At 39.3% G+C, this 14698-nt stretch overlaps 2 protein-coding genes across 2 annotated transcripts; one reads left to right on the top strand and one right to left on the bottom strand.

The window, feature by feature from the left end:
• On the bottom strand, positions 1-945 carry LOC310748687 (olfactory receptor 6X1-like; the record flags this gene model as incomplete). The annotated part of the gene is made up of 1 exon (XM_083584531.1): positions 1-945. The coding sequence occupies one exon, from the start codon at positions 943-945 to the stop codon at positions 1-3; it is 945 nt and encodes a 314-aa protein (XP_083440657.1).
• Positions 946-13325: 12380 nt separating this feature from the next.
• LOC310748686 (olfactory receptor 6X1-like) lies at positions 13326-14360 on the top strand (the record flags this gene model as incomplete). Its single annotated transcript, XM_083584530.1, has 1 exon — positions 13326-14360. One exon carries the CDS (start codon positions 13326-13328, stop codon positions 14358-14360), a length of 1035 nt encoding a protein of 344 aa, XP_083440656.1.
• Positions 14361-14698: the final 338 nt, after the last annotated feature.

Genomic DNA, 14698 nt, shown 5'->3' with positions numbered 1-14698 from the left:
TCAGTTCAGTGGAATTTTTTTTTTAATATTCACTGCCTTCCTCAAAGCTTCTTTGACGTCTTTGTTCCTGAGGGTGTAGATGAAAGGGTTGAGGAGCGGGGTTATAACTGTATTCAGCACAGATACCACTTTGTTTACCTCCAGAGATGAGTTTGCTTTGGGCTTCACATACATGAACATCACTGTTCCATATTGTATGGACACCACCATCAGGTGGGCGGCACAGGTTGAGAAAGCCTTCTGTCGCCCCGACGAAGAAGGGATGCGCAATATGGTGGAGATGATGAAGATGTAGGAGATGGCAGTGAGTAAGAAGGAGCTGAAGAGGAGAAGGGCCGACCCCACTAACACTATCTGCTCGAGCAGGTGGGTATCAGAGCAAGCCAAGCTCAGCAATGGGGTCACATCACAATAGAAATGGTTGATCAGGTTGGGGCCACAAAATGGGAGTTGGCAGATCAAGATGGTCTGCACTATGACGGTGAAGAAACCTCCCAGCCAAGACCCGAAGGCTAACTGCAGGCAAAGCTTGCTGTTCATGATGATGCTGTAATGCAGTGGGTTGCAGATGGCAATGTAGCGGTCAAAGGACATTGAGGCAAGCAGGCAGAATTCAGTAGCCCCAAGAAGGAAATGGAAAAAGGCTTGGGTGATGCAACAGTAGAAGCAGATGGCCCTCCTCTCTGCCAAGAAATTGGCCAGCATCTTGGGCGACAGCGTGGTGACATAAAAGATCTCCAGGAAAGAGAAGTTCCCTAGGAAGAAGTACATGGGGTTGTGGAGATGGTGATCATGGATGATGATGAGAACAATCAGGATGTTTCCTGTGACAGTGAGGATGTACATAAGCAGAACGGGAACAAATAGATACTTCTGCAGCTCTGCGGAACCTGGAAACCCTTGGAGAATAAACTCAGTGAGGACAGTTTGATTTGTTTGAGGCATTTCTTGAAGAAGGCTCATCTGCCCGACTCCTTTCTATACCTGCTAAGAGCATGGGGGAAAAGATCAACAAGACAGCAAACCTTTGCAGTGTGCAGCTTGAAGGGACTGAATGCATAAAAACTGACTCCTTCTGGAATTAAACTTTTGCCCAGGCCCAAAAGTTTGATTCAAAGCTTTACCTGCATAACTTTCTTCAAAACAGAGCAAAAAATAACAACAGTAAATCTAAACAGTAAATCTAAACAGTTCTGTGATGTTCAGGTTCATTATTTAAAAAATAACTTTAAACAGGACTGAGGTCAAAACTCTTATCTCTCCCCCATTGCAGCCTTCATTACAACCTGAGGTTATGTGCTTCTGGAGTGAGCTTCATTATCAATGTTACTTCCACACTCGCTGGGAACTCCCTTTCAAAACGGAGATTTGCAACCTGTTACCTTTGTTACCTGATCTAAGGTTAAACACTCACACGCTAGCTAGCAGAGAATAACAATAGTTAGTTATCAACTGATCTAGAAGTTTGGAGAGCTTAATATAGCCCCTTGGAAAATCGTTAAAGCCTGCAGTAATGCACAAATGCATTCCTCCTTTTGGTGTCAATTATACGATTATACTTAACAAACTAGCTATATCATCATCCTGCTTAGATTTCTAGTTTAATTTCAGAACAGGCTCAAGTACCCTATGTTAAATCAAAAGGCATGTTATACAAGGAGGAGGGGGAAGAGGACACCATACCAGCTGCTCCTAGTACAGATCCATGGAATTACATTCCATACATTCTCACTAATCCATACAACAACCCTTTAAAGTGAGTATTGCAAGTAGGATGAAGGTTCCCTGTGACAACCCAGTGAATTCATTTTTGAGGCAGGATTTGAATGATGTATAAAGAGAAAGAGACATTTAGATTTTGATTTTGTTCAGTCTGGGGAAATTAAATGAATGTCAAAAGTTGTGCAAGGTCCTTCACTAGCAAATGTACAACCACAAATTAACCTTCCTGGTTTCCACCAAGATAGACACATCAATGTCTGCTTGATTATTATAGCTCATATCAGAATAATAAGTTTGCTTAATATTTTTCTAGCCCTGGTGCAGCAATAACAAGCAAGGGGAAATGGTATGGTCCCCACCCCCATCCAGAAGAATAAACATACTTTAGGAGAAAGCAGAACTTAATTTGCTTAAATCTTCAATCTTCAATCAGAACAATCCAAATTCACACTTATCTAAATTTTGCAATGCAGTTATCCAACCAAACAATATTAATAAAAATGCATTTTATTGGTGAAGTGTATAAAATGTGAAGATGTTAGTGGGGAAGAACATACAAAATCCTTTTTATTAGGGGAAATTACTTGCAAAAAAGGCGTACATTAGTGTATAAAAAAGGTATTTATTAAGAAAAATTGCGCTAAAATGCTGATGAATTTCCTGAGTTTTTAAAATTGTATTGCTGCATAATGCGGAGAACTGAATTTAAGATTCTAAAAAGTGAGAGGGAGAAATGAAATAAAATGAAACTGTAACTGATAGATCCTTCCATCTCCAGACACTACCCACAAACTTCCAAACTGATCTTCAGAAACAGTGGTGTAAGAAATCTGCTTTAAAATGAAAAAAGATAAATATAAAATCACGCTCCCTAATTGCTCTGTTTTCTAAAAGTTATTTTGCCCTGATGTGACTAAACCTGTAACTAAGTCAAATTATGTTCAAATTAAGCATATATTATTCCTCTGTGCCTTCCCTGCTGTCAGGGTTTATTTGCAGCACGACAAACTCTCCGCAGTGTCAGATCCTGGTAACATTCCAAGTAAAATACAGCATAGGCATAGTAGGTAAAATGTACTTACTGAACATGAAATAAATGATATGAAGAAATGGCCAAGATCAGCCAGGATAATTCTATTCATACAGCCTATAGACCTTCATCTGCAAGATGTTTGCCTTAGATCACAAACAAAAAACAAGACACACCAACATTTCTTTAATTGAGTTTAAAACTTTAAACTCAAGGCACTAAAGAAGATATATTCAAATTGTAAGTGACAGCAAGATAATTAGTGCAGATTTTATGAGGACATGATAAATAATACCAGTTATCAGTATTATGAGGAAGGTCATCTTGGAACTGAGTTATTTTATGTGTGTCTTATGTTTTCAATGTTTTTCTTCCCAAGCAATGAATTTGTTTTGAAGCAGCAGCAAATAATAATATCCTCCAGGGACCTCATTAGGAGGGATTTCCTTCTTGTACACTTTTTTATTATTCCTCTAACTGGGATTGCTAAACTTATACACTTGCCAATGTAGTTTAGCAAACAGAATTGTTGATTTGGAAGAAGAAAACTCACAATTCAAAGAGGCTGAAATATTATACTCCACATGTGTCCATTCAACTGCTTTGATTCCTGGAACTCTTGTTGGAAATACACTAAAAAGGATATACCAAGAGCTCAGGCCACAAGTTTCAATATAAGGAATAATTCCTACTCGAGAGTTGAACAGAAAAACGTATATATTCTGCTAAGAATAACAGTTTGAAGCTGATAGTAGATTGAAACACAACGTGTAAGTACGATAGTTTTAAGGTAAAACGTTTAAATACAGGAATAATGTAGTTTCAAATATGCAGTAATATAGTATAGAGGTACATGAAATACCAGTACACAACAATTATTTTGTACAAGTCTCAATGGCAGTCAAAAGGAGTCCATATTATATAGAATCAAAATAAGGACTAAAGAATCAAATAGGGCCGAAAAGGAGTATCCGGAGTGTGAATCAGAGACAGGGCCCTGTTTCGGAGTAAACGCCTTCTTCAGCTCGGTTTTTTGAGGACTATAAATCTGTTGGAAGTCTGTATCATTTAATTCTTTTATGTTTCTTTGTCGACACGCGTCTTAGATAATGGAATGCTCCCAAGTTTTATTGCGTTTCTCTGAGCGTTTTCCATTCTCTTGCTGTTGGAATGGAATACTCAGGATGAAATGGTGAAATCTGCTATGATTAAATGGGCACAAGATGTTGGACATAACATTATGATGGCTGACTGGGAAAAGTTATGGACCACAGGTATGAAGTTTACGGGATGTAATGCCTTAAGAGAGAATATTATGAAAATGATATACAGGTGGTACATGACACCAGTCAAGCTAGCAAAAATCTATCATCTGCCCGATAATAAGTGTTGGAAATGTAAAGAAACTGAAGGTACATTCTTTCACCTTTGATGGAAGTGCCCAAGGATTAAGGCTTTCTGGGAGATGATATATAATGAAATGAAAAAGGTATTTAAATATACCTTTCTGAAGGAACCAGAGGCCTTTCTTCTGGGCATTGTCGGCCAATTGGTGTCAAAGAAGGATAGAACTTTATGTATGCTACAACAGCAGCGAGAATACTTATTGCAAAGTATTGGAAGACACAAGACCTACCCACCTTGGAAGAATGGCAGATGAAGGTGATGGACTATATGTCTATTAAACTTTAATTAGTTTAATGTTAAGTAAACGTCCAGTGCGCTTCCAACACCATAAATCTTATCTCAGCAGAGAATTTCGTGCAGCGGTTGAAGAAGGCAGGAGAAACAGTACCTTTCAATGAAGAATCCTGGAGCAAGCACTTTGGAACTCAGGAAAAAAAACTTTATTTACAAAAGAAAAACCCTGGCGATAAAGCACACATGCTTTTATCTCCGGCATAAAGAAAACTTTACTCTAAACTTAACTCATATCAGCAAACACGCCCATGGCCACAAACTGAGTCTGCGAGTCAGATCAAGGGGGAAAACACATGGGTGAACTGACTATTTATGCAAACTAACTCACATTCCTGGATGCTTAATGACTTCCAGCTGCTCAGTGATTAGAGCGACTTGTTACCTCTTAACCCTTTAGTACCAACACTATATGGAGTTGGCGGAAATGACTGGCAGAATCTGAGACCAGGGAGAAGAGTCGGTGGAAGAAGATTGGAAGAAATTCAAAGACTATTTACAGAAATATTGTAAAGTTAATGAATGTTAGAATGATGTTGGATTGGATTGAATTGGTTTCAGCTGAAATGTTATTAAGAACTGAGCAAGAATAGATTGACTATAGGTAAACGAGTAAAATGTAAAGTTAAACTGCGTTAAGATGAATTATGGAATTAAGCTTGAGAAAGAGGGAAAGGACTTCCTGAAACAACTAATTGAACTAGAACACAAAAAGGGAGGTGTGAGGAAGTCAAGGAAATAAGCAAATGAAAGATAAGGATATGAAAACAGGGTTTTTTTTCTTTTTCTTTTTAAATGTTCTTTTTTTCCTGTAAAATGTTTTTCTTTTTTATTTTTTCTTATGTATTGTAATCTTTTTTATTGTTTGTACTTCTTTTTCCTATATTTGTTAAATATGAATAAATATCATTATTTTTTTTTAAAAAAAAGAAACTTGAAGGAAGCCATGATCTGGCATTCTAAATTATTGCATTGGTTATGTGCAATAAGCATAAAGGGTTTATAAGCCTTTATAAGCATAAAGGGTTAGCCATATTTTTTAATTTCTGTATTCGTTTGTTCCGGAACAGATAGTCACCTCTTCCTCAAACTGCTTGCGCAAATGCAATAGGGTAGATCAGGCACCCCCAAACTCGGCCCTCCAGATGTTTTGGGACTACAGTTCCCATCATCCCTGACCACTGGTCCTGTTAGCTAGGGATGATGGGAGTTGTAGTCCCAAAACATCTGAAGGGCCAAAATGGGGATGCCTGGGGTAGATGATGGAGTTACGGTAGTTTGTTCCCTGTTGCTGCAAATGGTTGGGCATAAACCAATGGGTTCAAGTGAGAAGAATTCTAACAAAGCATTAAAAAGAACTTCCTGACTGTATGAGCTGAACAGAAAGCCTTGGAACATGGTGGGCTGTCCTTTGCCAGTGGTTTTTAAGTGGCAGCTGGGTCGACACCTATTAGGGATGTTGTAGCAGTAGATTTGTTGCATCAGCAGGGATTTGAAATATATTACCATTGAGGTTCCTCAGTGGGTTCCAGCCATTCAGGTTCCAACACCATCATTCTAATTAGCAAACATAAAAGAGATCTTTGCCCAAATCTGCCCCTCTGCCTTTGAACACCACATTGCCTTTCACAAAGCCACTCACCTATATACGTGTATACAACATTGCATTGAATGCAGTGATGTGCTTCATTCTTGAATTGTTCTAGTGACAACACTACAAGCATTTTAGTAGAGCAGATAATTTAAATCATTTCATGTTTTCCAATATCTGAATTGGGGGGGGGGACCCTTGCTTCCTGTAATAATCATTTTCTTTAGCCTAAATAAATCTCCCTCCACCACCACATTATCCCCAAGGAGATGTTCCTCTGAGATTTGTCCAGATGCATATTAATGAGAATCTATCACTGTGGGAGTTGGCCACAATGGTTTCCTTCAGTATAAATACTCCACAGAAAATTTTGAAACTATGCCAAAAAGTGCCTAATCTGACTACTTCCTACTCTTTTTTAAAAAATGCTTTTATTATTTTCCTCCTTAAACAATATTTTCGACAATATAATAGCGAACACAAAAACTTTCAGCTCTGCCAAACATGCGACTTCCATGCTTCCCGTCAGCAGGTTTTTTGCTTTCAAGTCCAATCTCGCAATTTAGCTCTTTAACTTCAATTGTCCACATTGTAGGATTTATTTCAATCCTGCTAGTGTCTTCAAATTTTTGCAATTGTTATTCAAATATACAGCGGTACCTCGGGTTAAGTACTTAATTCGTTCTGGAGGTCCGTTCTTAACCTGAAACTGTTCTTAACCTGAAGCACCACTTTAGCTAACGGGGCCTCCTGCTGCCGCCACACCGCCGAAGCACGATTTCTGTTCTTATCCTGAAGCAAAGTTCTTAACCCGAGGTACTATTTATGGGTTGCCAGAGTCTGTAACCTGAAGTGTATGAAACCTGAAGTGTATGTAACCCGAGGTACCACTGTACAATAAATTTACTCCAATCCCTTTGAAATTTTTGATCGTCCTGATCTCAAATCCTGCAGAACAGTCTGGCCAGTTCCACAAAGTCCATCCTCTTTGCCTGCCACTCAGCAATCGTACGTACCTCCTGTAGCTTCCACTTTTGGGCCATTAAAGTTCTCGCTGCTGCTGTGGCATACATAAATAGTCTTTGATCTATCTTGACTGCTTCCTGCTCTTAACATCCTGACATGGGTAGAATTTATGGCAAATCTGCTCAACTACATCCAGAGCAGGATCACAACACCAAAGCTGACCACAGTTTGGGAACATGCACATAACAGCACACAAATGCACACAAATAACTAACTAACTAACTAACACTATGGATGATCTTGGGTGTTTGTGTTGTGTTGAGGAAATTCCTCATGTGTATCTTCCCATTTAGAAGAACTGGCTCTCAAAATGATTATTGTTTGATTATTGCTAAATTCATCAAATGTGCTGTTCACCCAAGACAGGGAAGTCTCTACGTGACTTCAAGTTTAAAAACATACAAAATTGTAAAATCAAGAACCATCATTATGGAAACAAAAAATTACAGTATGTAGAACAAAAGATACCAGCTTCCATAGGGGAGAGATGGGACATACAATTGCTCAGAGACAACGTCTCAGAAAGCTGTTTTTTAAAGCCACTGTATGTCCATATGCAAATTAGAAATCTATGTTTCCTTTCCTAGAAACCTTTAAAGCAATGCTTTGGGCCAGCAGGTAGAAGATGCCTACTAGGCACCCTGATGGGAGATTTAACACAATTCATATTTGGCACAAAAATAAAATATACTAATCCAGAGTGTTGCTGATCTGTATTAGAAGGTGATGCAGGGAGATTCCTTTTGGACCTCCAATTGGATCTTGGCTGGATCTTTTACAAGGCCCTGCATATAAGTGGCCTCTCTAACTTTTCTCACTGGTTCATACAAATAGCTGAGCCTGGTGAGTACTTAGGTTCCCAACCCCTATAGTTATAGTTATAATTTGTGGGCAGCCATCTAATCTTATTTTGATTTTAATTCGATTTTAAGCTGTATTTCAGTCAATTGCTGAATTTTATGTCTTAATGTATTATATATTTTGATGTCAGCTGCCCTGAGCCCAGTTCTAGCCAGGGAGGGTGGGATATTAATAATTTTTTTCCCCATCATCATCTACACAGAGCTGTAAAAATGCACAAAAATAGTTATGTGCAATTTTCCATTGACTGCTCTACACCACCCTCTGGTGTCACACTTTTATAACAAATTGATAACATTTTAACTGATCAATGTAGATTAGTTTCTTGAGTGTGAGGAAAACTCAAGATTCGGATTAAGAACCAATCATTGTTGCATGGGTGGGGAATCTGTGACCCTCCAGATGTGCTGGTCTATAACCCCCATCATTCCTGACCTATTGGTTGTGGCTGATGGGAGTTTGAGTCTAAAGTCATCTGGAAGACCCCAGATTCCCCATCCATGCATTGTTGTGTTATGAGTTCTACAACTTCCTCCCATAGTCATTATGGGATGATTGATTAGTAGCTTTGCTTGCCCCCGGAGTCCACACGCTTCCCCTGTGGTGCTCTGCTCCAAAGAGCTCCTCACAGCTTCAGCAGAGTGCATACGCAGCGTAGAAACAGAAGCTGTTGCCGTGTGTGCATAACAAATCAGGCTTAACGCACGGTGTCTTCCTTATCTTACAAATAGCTTTATTCTCGTAGCAAAAACAACAGTTCATAACTCTCCTGGTGACAGAGCACACATTCTGCTCCTCTCCCGGTACGGAGCAACACACACTCTCTCTCTGAGAGACACAGTTGAACACTCCCCTCAGTATTCTAAACCACGCCTCAGAATGTGAGACGTCACTCAGAACTTCTTAACCCTGTAAGTTCTGACTCTCTCCATAGTCATTAGAGGTCCCCAGACTCTGAGCAACACAAAGGACGTCTTGTCTATGTTTCCACTTTGTTGATTTGGCTAGGTATCTATATGTGTGGAATGCCTAGTAAGCATATTTTAAAATTATTTGATGTTCAAAAAACAAAGCTCTTATTTTCCATTAAGTTACTTGTGCAACCACATACAGAAAATTAAAACAAACAAACAAACAGTGTTCTTTTGCTCTTAGCTGTTTTTCATGCTTTCCAGATAGAAATTATGTCCATGGTGTGCTTTGAGCTCCCTACAGTGGAAATCATCACACAGTGTAGAACTACCTAATTCACACTTTCTGAAACAATAGTTGAATTAAAACAACTAGACTTTGAATTTTGCAATGCAGTTCTCCTCTAGTAATTGATTGTATGGAAGCTGCTCTGGGTAACATTTTGCCTAAAGAGCAGGGTACAAAAGCTTTTAAACTACACATACATGCATAATATGTACAGAAATGCACATATTAGTTAAAATAACATTACCAATGCATGATAGCACAGAAAACTGTGTTGCAAAGATATGAAGATTAGGCAAAATTGCATTTTAGGAGAAATTTGCACTAAAATGCTGATGAAATTTCACCAAAACAACCAAACCTGCCAACCGATGTTGAAATGTAGAGAATTGGACTTTGGATCGGGCAAATGAGAAACTTAAAATGATAGATTTGCCCATCCGTATCTGCTGCTGGGTTCTTATTTTTCACTGGTCTCTACACTGGTCTCTATTTCTCTACACAACTGCATATGAAACAGTGAACTAAATCTTCTTGTAGGCATCCCCATGCAAATGATACTTCCTCTAGTGTACTTTCCCCCCTGCTCAAATACCTTCTGGCACATTGTTCCTCCCAATACATAGCTTTCATCAATTGCTTATGCCCATAAACACATTATCATGCAGACTTTATTAACATCCTCTATATTCATAAGCTTGTTGTTTGGTGAGTATTTCTATACGCCAAATAGAATACAGAGATGGCAGAAACAGCATGGCACATTTCTTTTTGGGAAATGAGGTGTATAACTTGGTTGCCTTGGTGTTATTCAGAGTAGTCTTCTTATGCTTGTCTGTCCCTTTCTACCCAAACACCAGAAACTTTCTTTCCTCTCTCCACCATTCTGTTCCTTTATTTGTGGAAATGTAAAATGCAGTCATATTCCAGCCATCAAGATATCGGCAGTCCATCAGATAAAGTGTTGGGAAGCTCAAACCAGATTTTGAGCACAATGGCCTTCTACGATTTGACAATGATTCGGACATAATCACTGGGCAAAAGACTTGATTAAAAATGTAAATTCTATGTGCACATATTTGATGCCAGTCTGATGATCAAAAATTGCTTCCACCCTTCTGATTCCAGCTACCCAGTCCCAGATTTCCCTGATCCAGCCTGTTTCAGAAATCAAACGCCCAGAAGAGACCTTGACTCTGACTTGCAAAAGTTCCTCCTCTTTGGATCAGTACTGGATGCAATGGAGTCGGAAAATGGGGGACCAGGGAATTCAGTGGATTGGAGAGATCAGTCCAGATGGCAAAGCAACAGGTATGCACCAGCCTCTGAGGGGAAGATTTACTATCTCCCGGAATAACGCACTGAACACCGTTTACTTAGAGATAAGGAAGCTTGTGGTTGAAGACAGTCGTCTCTATTACTGCAGCGCCCACAGTGAAATGGAACCATACAGAAACCAGAAATTGCTATGTGCCATCACTCCATCTGCTGGTCAGGTGCTAAGGCTAGAATCTCACACCACTGATCTGGTGGGTGCACATGCATTTGAAAAGGATCCTGGACCTGTGCAAAAGCCCAGATTCATGCAATCAAAATGTCACAACGCTGCCCTTATCTTTGTGTGGGTAATCATTTGGTCCACCCAGCAGAACAGACACTTTCCTGTTTTCTGTTTTGTGTTTTGGTCTGCACTTGTCAGACTGCTGGCCTTTAGCAAACTCTTGAACAGAAGAAGGAGCCCAATCCAAATCTTTGCGTCTTGAGTTCATTGCATGGATGGGCAAATCTTGTATCCCATCTCCCTTTCCTCAGTGTATTCTCCTGGCTTGGGGACATGGGTGGCACTGTGGTCTAAACCACTGAGCCTCTTGGGCTTGCCGATCGGAAGGTCAGCGGTTCGAATCCGTGTGACGGGGTGGGCTCCTGTTGCTCAACCCCAGCTCGTGCCAAACTCGCAGTTCGAAAGCAGGCCAGTGCAAGTAAATAAGTAGGTACCGCTGCGGCAGGAAGGTAAACGGTACTTCCATGTGCTCTGGTTTCCGTCATGGTGTCCCATTGCATCAGAAGCAGTTTAGTCAAGCTGGCCACATGACTCGGAAAGCTGTCTGTGGACAAATGCTGGCTTCTTCAGCCTGAAAAGCGAGCTGAGTGCCGCAACCCCATAGTAGCCTTTGACTGGACTTAACCATCCAGGGGTCCTTTATCTTTTACCTTATACCTGGCTTGGTTGCCTCTTCTGTAAGGAGCTGACTGTTCTCAGTGTTTGGGGGACATTCTGAAAGATTAATTAGCATTATTAATTGGCGTGGGCAATCTCAGATAAAATTTGTAGTACTTAAAAAAACTTTTCTACAACCTCAGGTAGTCTCTTAATTAGCATTTTTGTAACCAGGGATGCCTTCTTGGTCCGATTAAGCTTATGTTATTTTATTAAATACATATACAAAAAGCTCATGGCAAAGCTGAAACTGCTGTCTGTTAATCTTTCCTTTTTTTCATAAGGACAGAAGAGGAACTAGCTCTTCTGTCACTTTTGATGATTTCACTGCAATCCAACATAAAATTGATGTGTGGGTTTATGTTTGACAATGCTTTGTAAAAGTGGAGTGAATAATTTCTAATGCTAGTATTTCTAAATTATTTGTGTAAACCTGACAGCAAAATAAAATAAAATAAAATAAAATAAAATAAAATAAAATAATAAAATAAAATAATAAAATAAAATAAAATAAAATAAAATAAAATAAAATAAAATAATAAAATAAAATAAAATAAATAAAAATAAAAATGTTTCTAACAATTAAAATAGAAGTTGCTTGGTGAAGCTCTACTGCAAGAACATTCCACAGGACTGGACCAATGACACTAAGGACTTGGTCTCATGGTGATGTCAACTGAGGCTCACCATCTCAGGGGACAACCAGCAATCCTTGAACATATAATCTCAGCTAAATTTTCATCTTATGCATAAAAACATAACAAAGCATTCTTGCTGCTTGATGAGTTGCCCTTGTTTCTTTTTTAAAAACTTTCTGACTCTTTAATTAGTGTTCTTAATTAGCACGGGGGAAACTATTAAAATCTTGGATGACTTTTTTCTTGCAATCCCATGTGGCATTGATGAAAAGTTCACAAGTAGAGATGGGAGCAGGAGAATTCATAAGAACGATGTTTTACATTAGGACTATTACAGTGACACACTCATTTGTCATTATGCTTCTTCTTCTTTTAACATTCACGTCAATGTATTTGTGTGTGTGCGCGTACATGTGCGTGTATTCTCATCTAGATTTGGGCAAATGCTTGCAGAAGAAAAGAATATGTGGAACATGATGCTGTCCCCCTTGTTCTTGAATTTACCTTTACAAGTTAATGGGAAAACAGTACTCACTGGATTCCATAGGACATAAGACAGGAAGACCAACACTAGGTGGAGCCACATCTAACTAATTCTAGTTTTGTCCTCATCCTGGTCTGTGCTGAGTTTTTATAAGAGTGACTCTGAGACAAATGAGGAGAAATTTGACAAGTAGTGCCACCCTCTGGACTGGATGTAAGTAAGACAGCATGAGGGGGGGATTGCAGAGGGCAGACTGAGGTTGGTAGGGCACTGCCCCATTTTTCCTAATGGGGGGGGGAGGGTGTCCTCCCAATGCAGCAGAAGACACAGTCCAATTGAGTTTCATTTAAACTGCTCCTATTCAAGTACATGGGGGAAAAGCATTGTTCTGGGATAAATATATCAATATGCAATGAATAAATTTTACAGGGTAGAAATATTGAGGAAATGGATGGAAGTGGAACAAAAACAAAGTGATGCTAATAACACAACGAATAAAAGAAGATTAAGGGAAGGAGGTCAAACATGGGTGGAGGGAAGTCCATATTTTTATGTATTTTTGGGTGTGTGCTTTTTTTTCTTTTTCTTTTGTGTAATTTGTTATTTTTCTTTTTTTCTTGCGATATTGTTTGGTTTTTGTTATTGCAATTCAATAAAGTTAAATAATATTTTTTTTTAAAAAAAACCCCTGTTCCTATGCAAAAAAGGAACAATATTCATACAGTGTAACTGAACGTAGCACCTATGTGTATAGTCAGCCATGGGTTAACCAAAACATATTGTTATAGATATGTTTGCTGGTGTGGTGATGAGCAGTTTTTATTAAATTTATTGTTCTTTTAAAGGAAGGAAGGAAGGAAATGGAAGAAGGAAATGTTACATCAATCACTGAATTCATTCTTCTGGGATTCCCTGAACTCCATGACATGAGGATGCCCTTTGTTGGCATTGTCCTTCTGATGTACCTTCTCTCCATTTCAGGCAACTGCCTCATCATTACCGTTGTCTTCATAGAACCCAAGCTCCATACACCTATGTATTTCTTCCTCAGCAATTTTTCCTTGGCTGAGCTCTGCAGTAGCACAACTGTGATACCGAAGATGCTAACCAACATGGTCTTGGACCAAAGCACCATTTGCTACATGTGTTGCATGACTCAGACTTTTATGGTCTTCTCGATGGGAGCCATTCAGTTCATTAACCTCACCGTCATGTCCTTTGACCGCTACACAGCCATCTGCCAACCTTTTAAGTACAATATCAAGATGACTAACACACTCTCCTTCCACCTATCGTTGATGGCTTGGGTTGTAGGGTTTACAGTTATATTTTTTCAACTCATAGTTGTGTGGACCTCTTACCCATTCTGTGGTAATGTCATCGATCACTTCTTTTGCGATATTGGACCTGTTTTGAAATTGGCTTGTGCTGATACAACTGTGTGGGAGCTTGCGAGTTTGTTTTATAGTGTCGTTATTATGTGTGGCTCATTTTTCTTCTCAGTGGGCTCTTATGCATGCATTCTGAAGACCATTGTTCAGATTCCATCTGTCACCGGGCGGTCCAAGGCATTTTCCACTTGTTCCTCTCATCTCACTATTGTGGGCATCTTCTATGGGGCAGCGTTTTTCATGTACCTGAGGCCTTCAACCCAAGGTGACACCCGAATCAACAAAGTCATATTCATGGTGATCTGTGTTGTTTTGCCAACCCTAAGCCCTTTCATCTTCACAATACGAAACAATGACTTCAAAACTGCTGCGAAAAAAGCAATGGGCAGAATTTGCCAGCTGCCTTCCTCTGTGGTCATGAGATTGCTCAAGCAGTGTTCCTTGCAAAGCACATTCAGCAAATTCTTTAATGAGCATAATCAGAAGACTCTGGAGTGTCACTGAGATCAGGGGTATATTGTCAGCTATTTCTTAGAACTTTTTTAAAAAAAACAGAAGGGAAAATGTGATAATACTTAGGGTGCTCATTTGGTAGATATAATTCAGGTTCTCCCTGTTGGTGCAAATAACATTTGCTCAGTGTAGGCACATTTAAATTAATGGACCTAGCAGTCATGTCCATTAATGTCAATGGGTCTACTTTGAGTAGTAGTCAGTTGAATACCACCCATACTCTCCTTCTTTCTAAAGTTGCAAAAATAGTTGTTTATCATTTGTTTCCAGGAATGGAATGGGGTGGAATTCAAAGAGCTCTGTTACATGATTCCATCTGGCTCTTCCAT

The sequence above is a fragment of the Podarcis filfolensis genome (assembly GCF_964270895.1).
Source record: "Podarcis filfolensis genome assembly, chromosome: 13".
Taxonomy (NCBI): domain Eukaryota; kingdom Metazoa; phylum Chordata; class Lepidosauria; order Squamata; family Lacertidae; genus Podarcis; species Podarcis filfolensis.
This window is presented reverse-complemented; position numbering and strand designations above follow the sequence as displayed.